The sequence below is a fragment of the Erpetoichthys calabaricus genome, chromosome 9 (genome assembly GCF_900747795.2).
Source record: "Erpetoichthys calabaricus chromosome 9, fErpCal1.3, whole genome shotgun sequence".
NCBI lineage: Eukaryota > Metazoa > Chordata > Cladistia > Polypteriformes > Polypteridae > Erpetoichthys > Erpetoichthys calabaricus.
The window spans coordinates 35,788,088-35,804,681 of record NC_041402.2 but is presented as its reverse complement, the minus strand read 5'-3'; the positions used below and the strand labels follow the sequence as shown (position 1 = coordinate 35,804,681).

General features: G+C 37.5%; 1 protein-coding gene across 1 annotated transcript in view; it reads right to left on the bottom strand.

The window, feature by feature from the left end:
- rbl2 (retinoblastoma-like 2 (p130)) overlaps positions 1–16,594 on the bottom strand; it is a 65,475-nt gene that overhangs the window by 30,753 nt on the left and 18,128 nt on the right. The window contains exons 4-10 of the mRNA XM_028809306.2: positions 15,774–15,838; positions 10,277–10,405; positions 8,356–8,516; positions 3,009–3,073; positions 2,451–2,619; positions 2,057–2,217; positions 1,229–1,329 (exon numbers count right to left, since the gene is read on the bottom strand). Coding sequence (XP_028665139.2) covers positions 1,229–1,329; positions 2,057–2,217; positions 2,451–2,619; positions 3,009–3,073; positions 8,356–8,516; positions 10,277–10,405; positions 15,774–15,838 — 851 coding nt within the window. The remainder of the gene's footprint in view (positions 1–1,228; positions 1,330–2,056; positions 2,218–2,450; positions 2,620–3,008; positions 3,074–8,355; positions 8,517–10,276; positions 10,406–15,773; positions 15,839–16,594) is intronic.

Sequence of the window (16,594 nt, the reverse complement as noted above, 5' to 3'; positions counted from 1 at the left end):
TCTACCACAAGAGGGCACTGCTACAACAACTGCTGCATCCATCAACATTCTTAAGTTTTGCTTTTCAACTGCCACAACACTGCACTGGAGCTTTTAGAAAGCTGTCACTGGTTTTACTTTAGAAGATTAGTTTATTCAAGCAAATGTCACTGTGAGAGTTCTGCCTGTCAAGTAGAAGTAAATAACACAAAGTGAATGATAGAAAGTGGGCAAAAAGTTACCAAAACTCTGTTTTATAACCTAATGTGAAGAAGCTCACCAAAATGTTTCACTCACTTGTGCAAATGAAAGGGCACAGAGGGAGACTTGTTTCTAGATTTGCACAGATCTCTTGTGTTTACACCTATCAAACACCTGGGAACCTTCAGTGGCTGGAAAAATGGATGATTGCACCAAGCACTGAAGTGGACAATGTCATTTGTCAGAAACTGACAGCACCTCTGTCAACTCTCATTATGAGAGAACAGATTGTGACTTGTGAGGCATGAAATTAGGCAAATGGCGGACAGTATATGGATTTCACTTTAATGCTTTATGATTAAATATCAGGTTAATATTTACAAAGGAAAAAGTGGTGATTGGCCCATTCTTACCTTCCAACTACCACCCATCCTACACTAAAAGGAAAGAGGAAATTCATCACCATGGGTAGCATTATCTTTAATTTTCCGCCTGTTTCCTATTATTGCATATTATTACATACAATATGTATTAAATGGTGTGGATCCCAACCGTTCCTTTAAAACAAGTTCTTCAACTAGAACACAGATGCAGAAGGAATGTTAAGGGCAAAGGAATGTTACAAATTTTTTCTTCACATAAAGAGCCATAGGCATAGAGATGAAGTTACCAAACAGTGTGACTTAACTTAATGTCAAAGGGGAGTAATCAAGTTTGTTTAGCTGCATCGCATGTTGTCTTCAAAATTGTTCTCAAGTTCTAAAAAATGTTCAGATGTAAATGCAGGCGAGTTTTGAGAAATTTCTCCTGAATTCAAACTGTTCTGGAGTTTATGTAGCACCTATAAATGCTGAACTACCTTTTAATTCATGGGCCTACTATACAGCATCTTCTTACATTCTTTGTAATTACTATATTTCACTTTTTGGTGTAGACTGTTTATATTGTATATTTGTGATGGAACTCAGTGGGAAAGGTGCTATATAAAATCAAGACTAACTTAGTCTTTATTTGACAATCCTTGTGTTTAAAGTACATTCCATATTACCTGGGCTCTCTTCAGCTGTCACTGTGTAACTCTGGCAAAATATGTCACACATCTCTTTCAGTCGATTGCAAATAACCTGGCTCGGGTCTCTGGAGCAGGACCTGTGGATGTGGTCAGCAATGGCAACCACAAAATAAGGTGATATCTTCTTATAACACAGAATAAATCAGCTTCTTTCAGTTATTGGCTAAATAAAAAAACAAACTCTGCAATTCTACAAACATTCAGATTAATTTAACATTTCACAGCCTCCAAAACACACGCATGTTATTTACTTCATTACAGACTCCACCCATACATTGCAAACTTAATGCAAGCACAGTGCACAGGTTTACATTTCTGTTCATGTAATTGTAGGGGCCTGCATTTATTTAGCTTTTAATATACTGTCATGACTACTAACTTGAACCGGAAAAGCTTGGGGGAAGTCAACACAAACATCATCATCATTTGGCAAATGCAGTTTTCTAAAGGTAGAATTGTTTGCTGCATCTGTGGTTACATTTTCAACCAGTTAAAAAAAATGTACCACAGCAGGAAGTCAGACTGTGCACACTCTTCTCCACTTATCTGCACACACACTTACTGCATCTGTAGAACAGAAACCACCATGTAGGAAGAGGAAGAAATGGCAAAGAAACAATTCTACTCTGAAAAGCTGACGCATGACCTGTCAAATATACTCTATGTAAGTTGAAACAGTGTATGTCAATTGCAAAACATTTAACATTTATATGACATCATTCTTACTTTTTTTTTCCCAAGCAGAGCCATATATTATGCAGCCTCAAACAAACAGCAAATTTTAAAAGGCATGATGGTACTCACTTGAGCATTTTGTCCAGTTTTTCACTGGGAGATGATTTTAGGCCAATCAACATACTGTGAAGGCGGCTTATGCTCTGGGTTGCCATGCTGCCAGGAATTATGAAGATGCTGCTCTCTTTTGAGTATCTGTGACTAGTGAGAGGTGCAGAAATCGGAAAGGCCTTGGATGTAAAGAAAACAGGGACACATGAGAACTCCTGGAAGATCAGACCCATTTATTTTAGTAGTCAGACCAAACATTATGAACTAGAATGACCTTCGGTAATGTGAGGTTTCTCCAAGCTCCTCCAAGACACTGGCAGGTCCTGGAGAACCAAGAACCCTGATTACCCTCTCCATCAGGTAGCAGTGGCCATTAAGACCAGTCCTTTTCCAATCCAGGAGTGTCAAGTACCTTATCAGACTGTTGCTGGGTGTGTGCTCGATGATCCACACTAGCTGCAGGGTGCACACAGCGACTAGGTGTTCCTATTCCATCACTGGCATCTTCACCCAGGAATATTCTCTCATCCAGGCTCCCCATTGACAGTACATACTCCTCATACACTCTGGTAATAGCTTTCCTGTGGAAACAAATGAGCACAAAAAATCTCTTAAATCTCCACAAAAAATAACGACACACAGTGTGTTGTGAAATTTCAAATGGAACAGCAGCTATTCTCTTGGGAAATTCATGAACTATCAAATTCTAATTCTACATGTTAGAATTATTCTAGTAATTCTAGACTATATATACATGGCAAATAAGAAAATATATTTGCTGCATTAACATAAGAATTTTATAATATGTCATGTTAGATAAAATGGCAATGATGACATGAGAAATACTTAATACTATGCCTAGGCTCTGTTAATTTTACACCTTTATTTTTTGCATGAGATTTGTTCTGCTGCAACAAATCTCCCATATACCTCCCTGGAGTTCATACAAAAAAGTGGTGCTAGAACTCACAAACTGTCACCAAAATTCCCAGGATCCAAAAATCCTGTCAAAGTTTCTTCTTTGCCCTTTAATATCTGAAAAAAGAAAAACAAGGAAATCATGTGGTTACATTTTCAAGTAACTCACCATTGTTTAAGCCAAATTTAAGGTGCTCCGTCACCTAACATACTTGTGTTCTTCATAAATCTAACAATATCCCCTAAACGCAGGTCAGAAGGATATCAGAATTATGCAGAGAAGCAGGTTGTCCATCCAGCCAACTAATAAAGCCATTGACATATACTTTTTAAAATTAAATGCTATTACCTAAAGATAAAGTAACTTAATATATGACCTTTTATTGGTACTGTATATGTGCTTGAGTTTTCTTATATACAAAATAAGCAAGAAAAACGAGCTGTTAAAGTAAAACTTCTTATAAAGAATGCAAGGGTGTGAATATGGTAATGAGCATATGTGTTCTTACTAATAAATGGTTACCCTTTAAAGGTGCATAGGTAATGCACTGCATGTAGTAGAAGATAAGGAAAAATCAAAACACAAAGTGAACTGTTCGTGTCTGAACTGGACAGTAGACATAAGGAGTTGCGGAGGTCCATGAAAAACTGTAAGATTATATAAACTGTAGAGAAAATTGGACACATATACTTTTGAACGTGTAATTTCTTAATATTAAGGCAGATGCACTAGACAGATGGAATTCAAACCAAAGCCTCGGTTGTGTGTGCAGTGAAGTGCCATTTATAAAAAGAAATCAGGCGAACAGATTTCGTTAATGCAGCCAATCGCGCAAATGTTAGTTATTTGATTTTTACTTAAATGGAATGATGTTGAGGTGGCACTGTAGCACTGCTGGCTGCTGTCTCTAACAAGGAGCCTGGGGTTCAAGGCCCAGGTGCTTCCTGCATGAAGTTTTGTATGTGTACACCCCATTCCCCAAACAACCTCACATGTCTGTGTGAGCTTCTTCTGGGTACTTCTGCTTCCAGAGGCAGTTCAAAAACATATAGGTTAGGTGGATTGGTGATGCTAAATTGCCCCCAATATGTGTGTTTGTGTGTGTTCACCCTGCGATCGGCTAATCTGTTATCCATAGATTTTCCTGCCTTGCAAGACTTACTGGGATAGGCTCCAGATTCCATGTGACCCTGCACATGATATTAACAAGTGTAGGGGATGAATGGATGGAATGCTGCTTATTTTACTAGTCCACAAAAAGACAATTTAAAAAACTGTATGAATTCTAAAAATCATATGGGCAAACATTAAAATTAACTTTTTTGTATTACCACAGGATGATTATTAAAGACATTTTAACATCAATATCAAGCAAAAGAAAAAATATGCAAAGAATAAAACAATGACAGTGTCATTTACTGTATAAGTGCATCTTATGCCATGCTCATTGGGTTTCTTTGACAACAAAAAAAAATAGCATTCTGACTCTTAAGTTTTCATTTTCTGAGAGTGAAACACAGAAACACCAGAATAAATGTTTCTGTTTAGCCTTTTATTTTTGTTCTGACACAGAAATGGTTCATAAAATAATAATAATAATACAGGGTGGGCCATAAGTTTCCATACATATGGTTTTTAACATTTCATTTTTTATACTTGATACCCTAAAAAATGCATTTGAGTAAAGAGCAACAAATTGAAATCATACTGATGACCGGGTCAGGAAGCAGTCACATGGTTGCAATCGAATTTAACAGAAAACATGGAACAAACATCACACACGACATTGTGGCAAAACTTATTAGAAAGTTTCAAAACACTGGAAGTGTTACAGATCAACTGAGATGTGGTCGAAAATATACAGCCACCGATGAATGCACAACAGCTATGATACTCTCAGCGCTTACACGGAGTTCCACAAAAAATACACGACGGTTGTCTGCAGCAAGTGGTGTCAGCAGATTGAGTATCAGGCGCATTTTGAAAGCAAATAAATGGCATCCATACAAATTGCACATGGCACAGCTTATGAGTGAAGACGACCCGCATAGATGGATGGAATTCTGTGAATGGACATTAAGCAAATTGAACGAGGATGCAAACATTTCAACCAAGATCTTGTTTACTGATGAAGCAAATTTGTACGTCAATGGAGAGGTTAATCGGCAAAACATACGCTATTGGAGTTATGCTAACCCTCACTGGATGAGTCCGACGAAGATGCAAGGTGCCGGTAAATTGATGGTGTGGTCCGGGATATGGGGTGACAGAATTATTGGACCAATTTTTGTCAATGGAAATCTTAATGCCAAAAAGTATCTTAATATGTTGCAAGAAGAGATTTTTCCATCCCTGCTAAATGAGGATGGTAACTTCCCAGTTTACTTCCAGCAAGATGGAGCTCCATCTCATTATGGTATTCACGTGCGTCAATGGTTAGATCAGCAATTTCCGGATGCTTGGATTGGTCGCCACGGTCCTGTGGAGTGGCATCCCAGATCTCACCCCACTTGATTTTTATCTTTGGGGGCATTTGAAGGCCATGGTGTATCAGGAAAAGATATGAAACATAAATCATCTTAGGGAACGTATCACCAACGCCATTACAAGCATAACTCCAGCTGTGCTAATACATGTTCATCAGCAGTGGCGGACACATATTGAAACTCGTTTTCAAAACAATGGCAGTCATGTAGAGCATATTATATAAATAAAAATGGTTTTTCATAAAAAAATGTTTATTTTTCCTATGTATGGAAACTTATGGCCCACCCTGTATAATAACATAAATGAGGATAATTGCCTGCAAACACAGAATAATCCAGTTTTAGTAAAGAAACAGATGTGATCTTGTAATTATTTGTGTGATTAAATAAAAGCATTTTATAATTGAAAAAATGCAGTGTGAAAAATGTTTTGTGGTCAATGACAAAAGTGTAAAAATAAAAATAAGATATGCACTCTATGACTACATAATAGGTTTCACGCTGGCGCAGTATTACAATGTGCATAAAAACAGGCATGGCAGAGCAACATGGCCAGGTGTACAATTGATTTAAGTCTACCTATCTGTTATGTTAACATCTAACAATACAGGGCCATGCATGGGGCTTGCCATAAAAGTCAATAAAGTCCAGTCATGGTGACCTCCGGACACAATGACTACCTTATACTCAGAATGCCTTCATAATATATTTATTTGTCCTGAGAGGGGCCAAATCTTTGGTCTTTGTGTAGCGTATTATGCTTTTACAAACATGACGGCAGGATGATGCTGGCAGGGATTACTGAAAAAAGGCTCTTTCTTCTTCAATTGAATTTATTGTCACTATACCTTAGTACTTGCTTCCAGTCCTACTTATGAAGAAATATAGCAACAACACAGTATAGGGTATAACGATACAACACACATTATTTACTAAACACAGTAATAATGTGCTTTAACTATGAAGTTAAATGACAAAATGCAATGACAAAAATGTCAGAGGACCAGCACTGGATTGTCTGGATGAGTTTCATAACAGGCTCACATGAACTTTTTGCACTATTTGCTAATATTTGGCTCCCTCCATAAATCACAAAATTATGATTTAAAGTATCAGCTCATGACTTGAAAAAGCAAGGCTCACGTCACAGCATGCTTAATTATTTGTGTTATTGACCATTTAATGACTGAACTTGTACTAGGCTACAACAGCCTGGAAAGTATCTATCTATCTATCTATCTATCTATCTATCTATCTATCTATCTATCTATCTATCTATCTATTACAGTTAACTGGTACTTGGACACATTCCACTTTCACAAATGAATGCCAATGCCAGGAGGTGGAGTGCTATGCCTATTTAGACTTTGCTGTTTGCTGCATGATGACAGATTAGGGAAGATGTCATTACACATCATATAGCCTTTTGTATGAGGAGTAACAAATTACACATCTATCTTTGTAATGTCAGCACTAGTGTTGAATGGTTAAATTTGTCAAAGTTCTTTTTGCAGCAAATATGCCGTTTCTGCTAGTGACTTTGTTCTCTGAAAATTTCCTGTAACTTCGTTGTATTTGATTAACATTGATTTCATAGCACCCTATGATACTTTGCAAGGCCAGAATGACATCACAGAGCTGTAGTAGCCATGTCATGCATCCGTACTGTAAGATCACTTCTGATCTCCTTCCTACCTTGTGCTTTAAAAAAAAAAAAAAAAAAGAGAGAAGTAGCTTAGCTTACAATAATGAGAATATTATGAGTACTGCAACCAGATATATAATACTGTTCCCTGTGGGCTTGCACAGAGTCACATGGCTAATCTGTATGTATAATTAGAAATTTTCGGCACCCAAACAAGCCTTAAATGAGCCCTCCCCCTCCCTTCATCGGTGTCAGACCCAGTCAGATAATAATAATAATAAACAAAAACAAATGGATTACTATTTATAAATCCTTTCCATCTTCTATCTGCAAAAATACTTGCCAGATGCAACCGAGCTACAAAAAGTCGTGCAAGCTGCGTCTGATCTACAAAAAGACGTGGCAACTCTGACTGATCTGTGGTATCTGTGTAGATCCTTTGCATATTTTTCTTCCATCAAAAAGATAGAAACACTTTGTAAATGTTAATACATCTTTCATTATTATTACTATTTTACAGGGTTTAAGGTTTGTTGTACATGCATTTAGCCTGTGCCTGCTTTCTTTATATAAACAGCGGTCAGTAAGTTTGCGGATAACACCAAGACTTGAAGATTGGTTTGCATTACTGAATTCATGGACAAAACTTATTCTGGACCAATGATTTTCTCCTATAGTCTGGTTTTGAAGACATTTATCACTCATGCGCCATTTGTTCTATACACAAGTTTTCATGTGATCTTTAACATTTCTTCCAGGCGTAACTGTTTTTTCAAATAAAGTGTAGCAAACAAAAAAAATTGGCAAGTGTGCACTGGCAAAGTAAACATCACATTTATCATAATTAGAACCAAATTAATTAATTAATTCAATTACTTTGCTGTTTCAAATTATATACATTTAAACTTTATATTAAAAGCAGCCTCCTATATGTTCCATGCAGGTGGCACAGTGATCGTGCTGCTGCTTTGCAGTAAGGAGGTTGTGGGTTCAATTCCTGGGTCCTCCTTGCGTGAAGAGTGCTTTGAATAGTGAGAAAAGTGCTATATAACTAATTATTGTTATTATTATAGCACATATCACTTCCAATATGTCACTATATTCTGAGCTACAGTATAATAATATGTACACTTCTGTTTGCCATTCCGGAGAGTGCCATTTACTTTCAAATACAGGTACTGACTATTGTGCTGACCTAGTTAGGTATAATATTGAGTTTAAAAGTAATTGATCTTAGCTGCCTGAATACAGGGCTAAACAGACCTACCTTCTTCTCAAACAGCTTTCTTATGAAGGGCTTCCAGAAATGCTCTTTGATGCCCTTTGCATCCAAGACAAGGCCATCATGAAGCATGCACAGCTGGCTAATGATGCAGGGCAACTCTGGAGGAGCTCTATAATCTTTGCTGCTGAAATCATCAGGGAGACCTGCAAGCCAAATAAGGTAAACTTGACCAGTACCGTACAAACATTAGAATATAACATGAGCAAACTGCAAGTTTGCTGTGCTGTCCACCAATTATAATTTTGCCATTTGATCCACAGGATTTACTGTAATACACTAAAATAAAGTGAAACTGGTGGTTACTTAGGAAGGGAGGCTATAAATTAAAGTTAATAATAATAATAATAATAATAATAACTGAGTAAACTGCAGGTTGACATACAACAGAACAACAAGATAATTAGGACTAATTTATACAGACGATTAATGCACACCCAAATGTATGAAATTCATCCTCTTTAATTACCCCTGCATTTATGTTTCTGGGTTGTGGTGGGTCGGAATTATTCCTAGCAATATCAGGTATTATCTGGGAACCTTTCATGTTGTGTGAGTATGCTCAATCACTCGCTCAGTCATCCACAAAGAAAGGAGTTTTAAACCAAGCCACTTGTATGTGGTTCAAATGTAGGCAAATGTCTGAGGTCTACAAATGTATGAGCCTTTGAAGCTAAGTATGGACAGAAATTTGAGTAACATTAAATTTAACCAGTAAAACTTGTCACATTAGGCTACCATGTGTCTATATAACCAAAATATACAAATGATGGATAATTTTTAGATTTACATTTAATCACACAGAAAAAAGTGCAAGAAAGATATTAAGCTTTAAACTGCATAGAAACTGCAGGAATTGAAGATTTTAGATTTACATAGGAAAACAGCAAAATTCTAATGCCCATTTTCCTCTGTCCAGAGTTCACCATGTTTATTTTTCTCTACCTTTTTTAATAACTGCTGGATGGTGACACAAATAAAAAGGACAAAATGATCTGAACGTGAAAGCACAGATACTAGATTATCTGCTGCACGAGGCAATATTACAGTTATACTAGTATTAAGAACATCACCAATACGCAAGGTGGACATATGCACTCACTGCAGAAGCATTTCTTTTGCCACAATGCCTGGCTCCCAAAAGTGTAGCTTATCCCGACAATAACAGGGATAAAGCAGAAATAATTCTGCTTTGGAAATGGATGTGAAGTCAGTATGTAAATATACTAAGTGGCACAAGGCCCATATACAATCAGGATATCCAAACCCTAATAAAAAACTTCAACCGTCCATCAATTATACTTGTATACAGTTGGTTTATATGGTCATTATTGTCAGGTGTACAGGAGCAGGAGGAGGAGAAGGCGGTCAGGTGTACAGAGTACAGTTTAATTCTTACTTTATTGGTGCTAATCAACATGCACCGCATTGCCACTGTCTAAAGCCATGATCACTGAGTAGAGAAATCTCTTTCTTCCTTATCTGAAAAATCTCAGAACCGCTGTTTATATAGAACAGACTCAGTCACCGGAAGCCAAAGTCTACCCTGGCAGCACAAATATTAAGAGAGGAACTAACTCTAGGCAGTGCAAAGGTCCATCATAAGGCATACTCACACACACACAATTACTCAGATGTGCCCACGTCTTTACAATTCTTTTCACTAACTTTCAATCAACTTTTCTATAATGAGATACAACAGTACAATACGTAAGGAATGACTGTTAAGACGCAAACGAAAGAATGTGAAACATTTTTAAAATGATAAAAAAAATACAGATTATTTGTGACCAAAGTAAGAAAAACAAGCTTTAAATCAGCTGGTGTTGTGTATATGACATCCATTCTATGAAAATAGTTAAAGGAGGTAATACTACATCAGAGACTTCTGCAACATTTAGTGTACCTGTGAAGCTGGGGTTTAGAAGCTCCCTGCGACTGGGACATAGGAGAGCATTCCCGCAGACAAGGTCAAGTGCACAAAGCAACAGGTGGTAGGAATTCACTAGGTCATCACTAATCCTGGGAAAATTTCCTGCAACAGAAAATTGAGACAGCCTAATTTGCCAGTAACCTGAATTGAAAGCCAATGCTCACATAAAAAAAATAAATAAACAACTTACATTACTTTATATAGCATACTTCCATGGCAGGCAGCTTTACTGGTATTAAACAACTGTTTTCACATGTCTACAGTTTAAACACTAACTTGTACAGAATGCACAGTCGCACAATCCTCATTACAATATGTATCTTATGAATTTAAAAGAAATGCAAACACTGTCTACTATGCACATAACTTTAAAAGAATCAAAGCTAATCCTCTTGCAAGAGATCCTAGGCTGCTGTAAGTACTCACAGTGGTCAGCATGCAGGGCTGGACATAGGATACCCCAGAAATACAGAAAACACAGCACACACAGTTGGCTACAAAAGAGGACAGGAAGCTGATTTCATCAACCTCTAAGCTGCTGCTCACATTGCTCACACAAGTCTGAACTTGTCACTTATGTGTGGTTGCTAAGAGGAGGAAGCTGCGAGGCACAGAGGAACATGGCCATAACAAGAAGGCTAACGATGCCCTCTGCTGGCTCTTTATTTTCTGTATGTTTATGAGGTCTCAACAATGAAGTATTCCAGTATTGTGTCAAGTCAGCCATTCAAAGCACGTATATGGCATGACGTGTCTGTTTAGAACAAAAAAAAAAAGAATAAGAAATGATGGAGCTTTACACCGTCAGCTTTTGTGGTATTCATTTGTTTGGCTCATTAACACAACACCTAGCACTTAGGCAGATAATTTTGGGTTAGACCTTGTCTGTTATTATTCAGAATCGTAATAGGCTAAGGAAGCACATTGATAGCGTCCAACCTCTCACCTGCAGGAAGCTGGACTGGCAGAAAATTCACTGTTTGTGTAGGTTTTGTCAGTATATTCCATCTTACTCCTCAGTCCAAAAGACATGCATGTTATGTTGAAAAAAAAAGATGTATAAATATGCTCAGCATGAGTGAACACTACGTATTTGCTCAAGTGCCCCTCCATCTAGTGTCAGATCTTGCCTTGCACAGGCTCTGGCTTTCTGTGGCCTTGTAAAATGTTTAGAAAATAATGGATGGCTAACATCTCCCACAAATACATACAGTTCAAAAGCATATTTATAATTAATGTATGAAATCTGTCTGGGCCAAAAAAAAAAAAGAAAGTAAAATAAATTTAAAAACCACTGAAAACTCTATTACATCTATTTTGGAGATACACTGCAGTTAGACAATAAAACTACAAAATGTGGCCCAAAATTTCTTTTGATCTTGGCTATTCAAGAAATCTTTTGCAAATGACTGAATGTAAGCATACGATCTTACAACATGTACCTCACTACTAGTCTTATTTTTGTTTCTCTGTGAATCTACAATGAAAGAAGCTATATGTAACATAAAAAGATGACAGAGCAAGAGTTTCTTATTAACATTACAGCCAGAGATTAAACTTCAGTCTAGTCATGCACACACATGCATCCAAAATGTAATAAGGACATCTCCATGAAAAGAGTGGAAGACATGGCAACTGGTCAATCCAACAGGCTTATGATTTCCTGTATAATTAAATCTGTCTGTAACTCACACCCTTCCACCCACTTTCTTAATCCTCTTATCGAAGTCCAGGCCAAAAGGAATCAAAGCCTATGCTGGCACCACCAAGTTCATGGCAGGAACCAACTAAGGAATAGGCATTGGTTCATTGCAGTGTACACTCCCTCAAGCACATCCAAAATTACACAAACTGGGTGGAAAATATTAGTAAGAACCACATTAGTTTTGAACCACATAATGTTTAAGTTTCAAATTTTTATTTTCCCTATGTATATTAATACTGCTAAAAAACAGTGAATGGTCTACAACTAATCTGAGGAAGGCCAAGGCACTTTGTAAACTTTAAATACAATAAATTAACAAATTTAGACAACAGAAGGACTTTTGTCCAACAGGATCCGGACATGTAAAGCTATTATGTATCTTTATTACTATGAATGGGTATTTTGTGTAAAATTGTAACTGGATACTCAGATATTGTATTTTAAAGCTAATATAACATTTTGCTAAAAAAATCCAGACTATTAAATTTGCTACTTCTTACGATGAAGCTCTCTGGCAGAGGTCAGATGCAGGATGGATTTCCACTTTTGAGTGACATTTAATCCGGACCTATTTCATTTATTTATTCATTCATTTTCTGAACCAGGTCATTTAAAAAAACCTTTGCATTAATGATAGGCAGTGCCTTATATTAGATGGGACACAAGTCAGTCACTGGGCACACTCATTGCCAGACTCAAACTGGGCCAATGTAGAGTGACAAGTCAAAAGGTAAGTTAACCTTCACATCTTTGGAATGCAAGGAGAAATTGGAGTATTCAGTGACAACTAAGAAGAACACAAAAAAGAAAAGCAGTTTTTATTTTACAGATGGAGCACAGACAGATTAAGTGACCTGCTCATGGTCACACACTGAACTGGCAAGCTTGCAATTCAAAGCCTGTTGTTTTAGTTTTTACACCATGCAGCCTAAAAAGCTGAAGGAGTTAAGGGATCTGAATGTAAATATGTGCAAGGGTGAGTGAAGGGGGCACTATACCCTCTGCTGCCCACGGCCTATCCCAATTTAAGGGCAATTTAATAACATCTATATTACATCACACAAGGTCTCACCCAAAATGTTCTGCTAACAGACTTGGTTGAGTGTTCATGAGTTAAAAAATGCTAAAAACAATTAAACGAGGAAACCAGAAAGATTATAGTTTGAACCTACATGAGAGGTTTTCCAAATGGGTATTCATTCCTCCTGTGCATACCTAGACAATGTATATTGAGAATATTAAAGTACTATGAAAAAAATAACCTGAAGTAATATCTCAACACAAGACAGGAACCAATCTGGGATGGGGTACCAGTTTGTCTGTTGTAAAACACACTCGCTCATACTGGATTAATCGAGAGCTGCTAATTGACCTGACATGCATATTATGGTGACATGGAGGGAAAACAAGACTATCTGGTGAAAACCCACAACCACCCATGGGAGAGAACACAATCTGTGCACAGTCAATGCCCAGACTTGACCTGAATCCAGTCTCCTGAAGTTGTGAGACAGCAAGGCTGTGCCAAAGTGCAATTCAGAAGTTTTAAAATGTGACTATCCCAGCATGTCAGTGTCTGACTACAGATAGATTGTCACTGCTACAGCCTTAAAGGATTTCCACAAAATGGCACTGGGAACTGTGTCAGAGAATGTACAGTATATAATAAACAGGTCACTTTCATTATTCCCAGTTCTAGACTCAATGTACAATATTAAACCTTGATAAAATGACAGATGGCTCCCTAAGGGCATAGTTGACACAGCAGGTCTTAAAAATCTAGAGAGTTGGTCGCTTTTCAAACTGAAATTGGAAACTAAGCTTAGCAATCACCTCGCTCTCTGAAACTCCCTTGTTGAGTCAGCTGGCATGAAGATACTGTCTGCTGGCACAGGGAGAGGGGTGGGGGTGCATATCATTTGACCACTCAGCTAACTGCTACATTTATAACCAGGATTTAGGGGCACAGACAAAATATAACAAGCATGAGATTCTCTGATCTGTGACCATGCTGAGAGATCTGTGCACTGTACAAAATGACTCAACATCAAGGATCCCTGCAGAGCTTTTACATTATAAATTGACACCTTCAATTGTCTAAAGCTGTAATTTAAGAGATAGTAAAAAGGGGTGCTGAAAAGAAGAATACAATTAGTCTGGAATAAACAAAAAACTTTACTGAGCACATTTAAAAACGTACATGTATTTAAGATGTATGAGTATTCTAAAAATGGAGAAAAGCAGTCTATAAGCACACCATCCCTTAGATTCTAGCAGTTTATCTAATTTGTCACATTAATTTTAATAATAAAAAAGCAGGTACTGTATATTTCTGGCTAAGGTGATTGACTATAAAACATTAGGCTGCAAATCTAATCCCTGTCACCGACTTGGTCTCATTTACACTTCAAGATTAAATGCTGCCTCTACAGTTTGAATTATATCCATTGGCATTAACTTCAAATTGTTTGTACTTGTCAAATATCATGGATCATGACTGGTGTTACATTGAAAGTGCAATCGGAAAAATCAAAGTATTCAAACCCCCTGATATTTTGTCACATTTTGTTAGGGTGCAGACCTTCTAAATCATTTCAATTTATTTTTCCCTCATTAAGTAACTCTCAATACTTTGGAATGTCAGTGAAAAAAGGATTTTATACATTTTTGTAAATTAAACAAAAGTAAAAAACAAAGTATATTGACACAAGTATTCAGAACTTTTACTCAGTACTTTGTTAAAGAAACTCTTACAGCAATTATAGCCTAAAGAAACAACTTTCACATATCTGGATTTGAGGATTTTCTGCTTTTTATCTCTGCAGATCCTCTCAATCTCTGTCATGCTGGATGAAGACCATTGGTGGATAGCTATAGTCAGGTCGCTCCTGACATGTTCGATTTGGGACTTTCGTCAAGTTGTCTCTAAACCATCCCTGTGTTGTCTTTACCTTGCTCTTAGTGTCACTGACCTGTTGGAAGGTGAACCTTCAGCTCATTCTGAGGTCCACAGTGCTCTGAAGCAGGTTTTCATTAAGGATATCTCAGTACTTGGCTCCATTCAGCTCTTCTTCAACTCTGTCTAGTATCCCAGTCCCTGCCACTTAAAACAAGCCCCACAGCATGATACTGCCACCACCATGCTTCACGGTAGGAATGTCACTCTGCAGATAATAAACGGTGCCTGTTTTCTTCCACACATGGCACTTCGAATTGAGACCAAACAGTTCAATCTTGGTTTTGTCAGCTCAGGGAATCTTTTGGGAGCCTTTTTGCAAACTGAAAGTGGCATTTCATGTGTCTTTTACTGAGGAAAGGCTTGCTATAAAGCTCAGATTGCAGTGATAGGTGTCATTCAGGAACTTTCTCTCATCTCTACACAGGTCCTCTCGAGCTCAACTACAGTGACCATCAAGTTTGTGGTCACCTCTTTTGCAATTTTACAATTTGATACATGCAATGTGAATTTCTCATGTGTACTTTCAAGGCTATCCTGGTGTCTACTACCAATGCATTTCTTCCAACAACAATATGTGTCTGCAGTCCAGATACTGTAGTGAATAGTTGTTAAATTTTAATACCATATTGTAATCTTGTTACCTAAATGATAAGGCATGCAGTCAATGGCTCTGAAAACAATTTATATTAATTGTCTACACATCAAGTTTATTCAAATATAAAGAAAAAGGTTACTGCTCATTGGAAAAGAAAGTGATTATTGCCAAATATTCAAAATTTCTATATAAATAAAATGCATTATCTTACCTTTGGCATGTATAAATAGGAGCCAGCAAAAATTGAAGACCTCTGACACAGTGCATGGCTGCCTCCTACAGGAAAGCAAAGTGAGATTTCTGGTGTAACTGTACATTCCATCTTAATGTAACAAAAGCATCCCAAAACTAAAACCCACCTGCAACATAAAAACCATAATACTTGACACTCAAACTTTGAACACTGGCTATGATATGCTACAAGAATGAACAAGCCATTTGGCATAATATAAAACGTGAGCTCATGCACTTAGAATTCTTCTCAAAGCTGTGGAACGATTCCCTCGTCTATGGAATCACCCATCTGAAATTCTAGTTAAAGGCTGTTTTTGCAGGAAAACTTCTATAAGCCGACCGGAGTGTTTCTCTTTGACACTCTACACCTCACTTCATTTGCTGTGCCTCATCTTAACAGCAATGCATCAGCAGTCAATGTCATCTAAATTGGTCTCTGTGCGGTTAAGTACTTTCTTTCTGCAGTGTGGCTTCAATTAATATCCTTGGTCTGACATATATACACACATAAACACATATACATATAACATTATATATATATATATATATTACACAGTATATATAGGGTGGCACGGTGGTGCAGTGGGTAATGCTGCTGCCTCGCAGTTAGGAGACCCAGGTTCGCATCCTGGGTCCTCCCTGCGTGGAGTTTGCATGTTCTTCCCGCGTCTGCGTGGGTTTCCTCCGGGTACTCCGGTTTCCTCCCACAGTCCAAAGACATGCAAGGTTAGGTGCAGTGGCAATTCTAAATTGTCCCTAGTGTGTGCTTGGTGTGTGGGTGTGTGTGTGTGAGTGTGT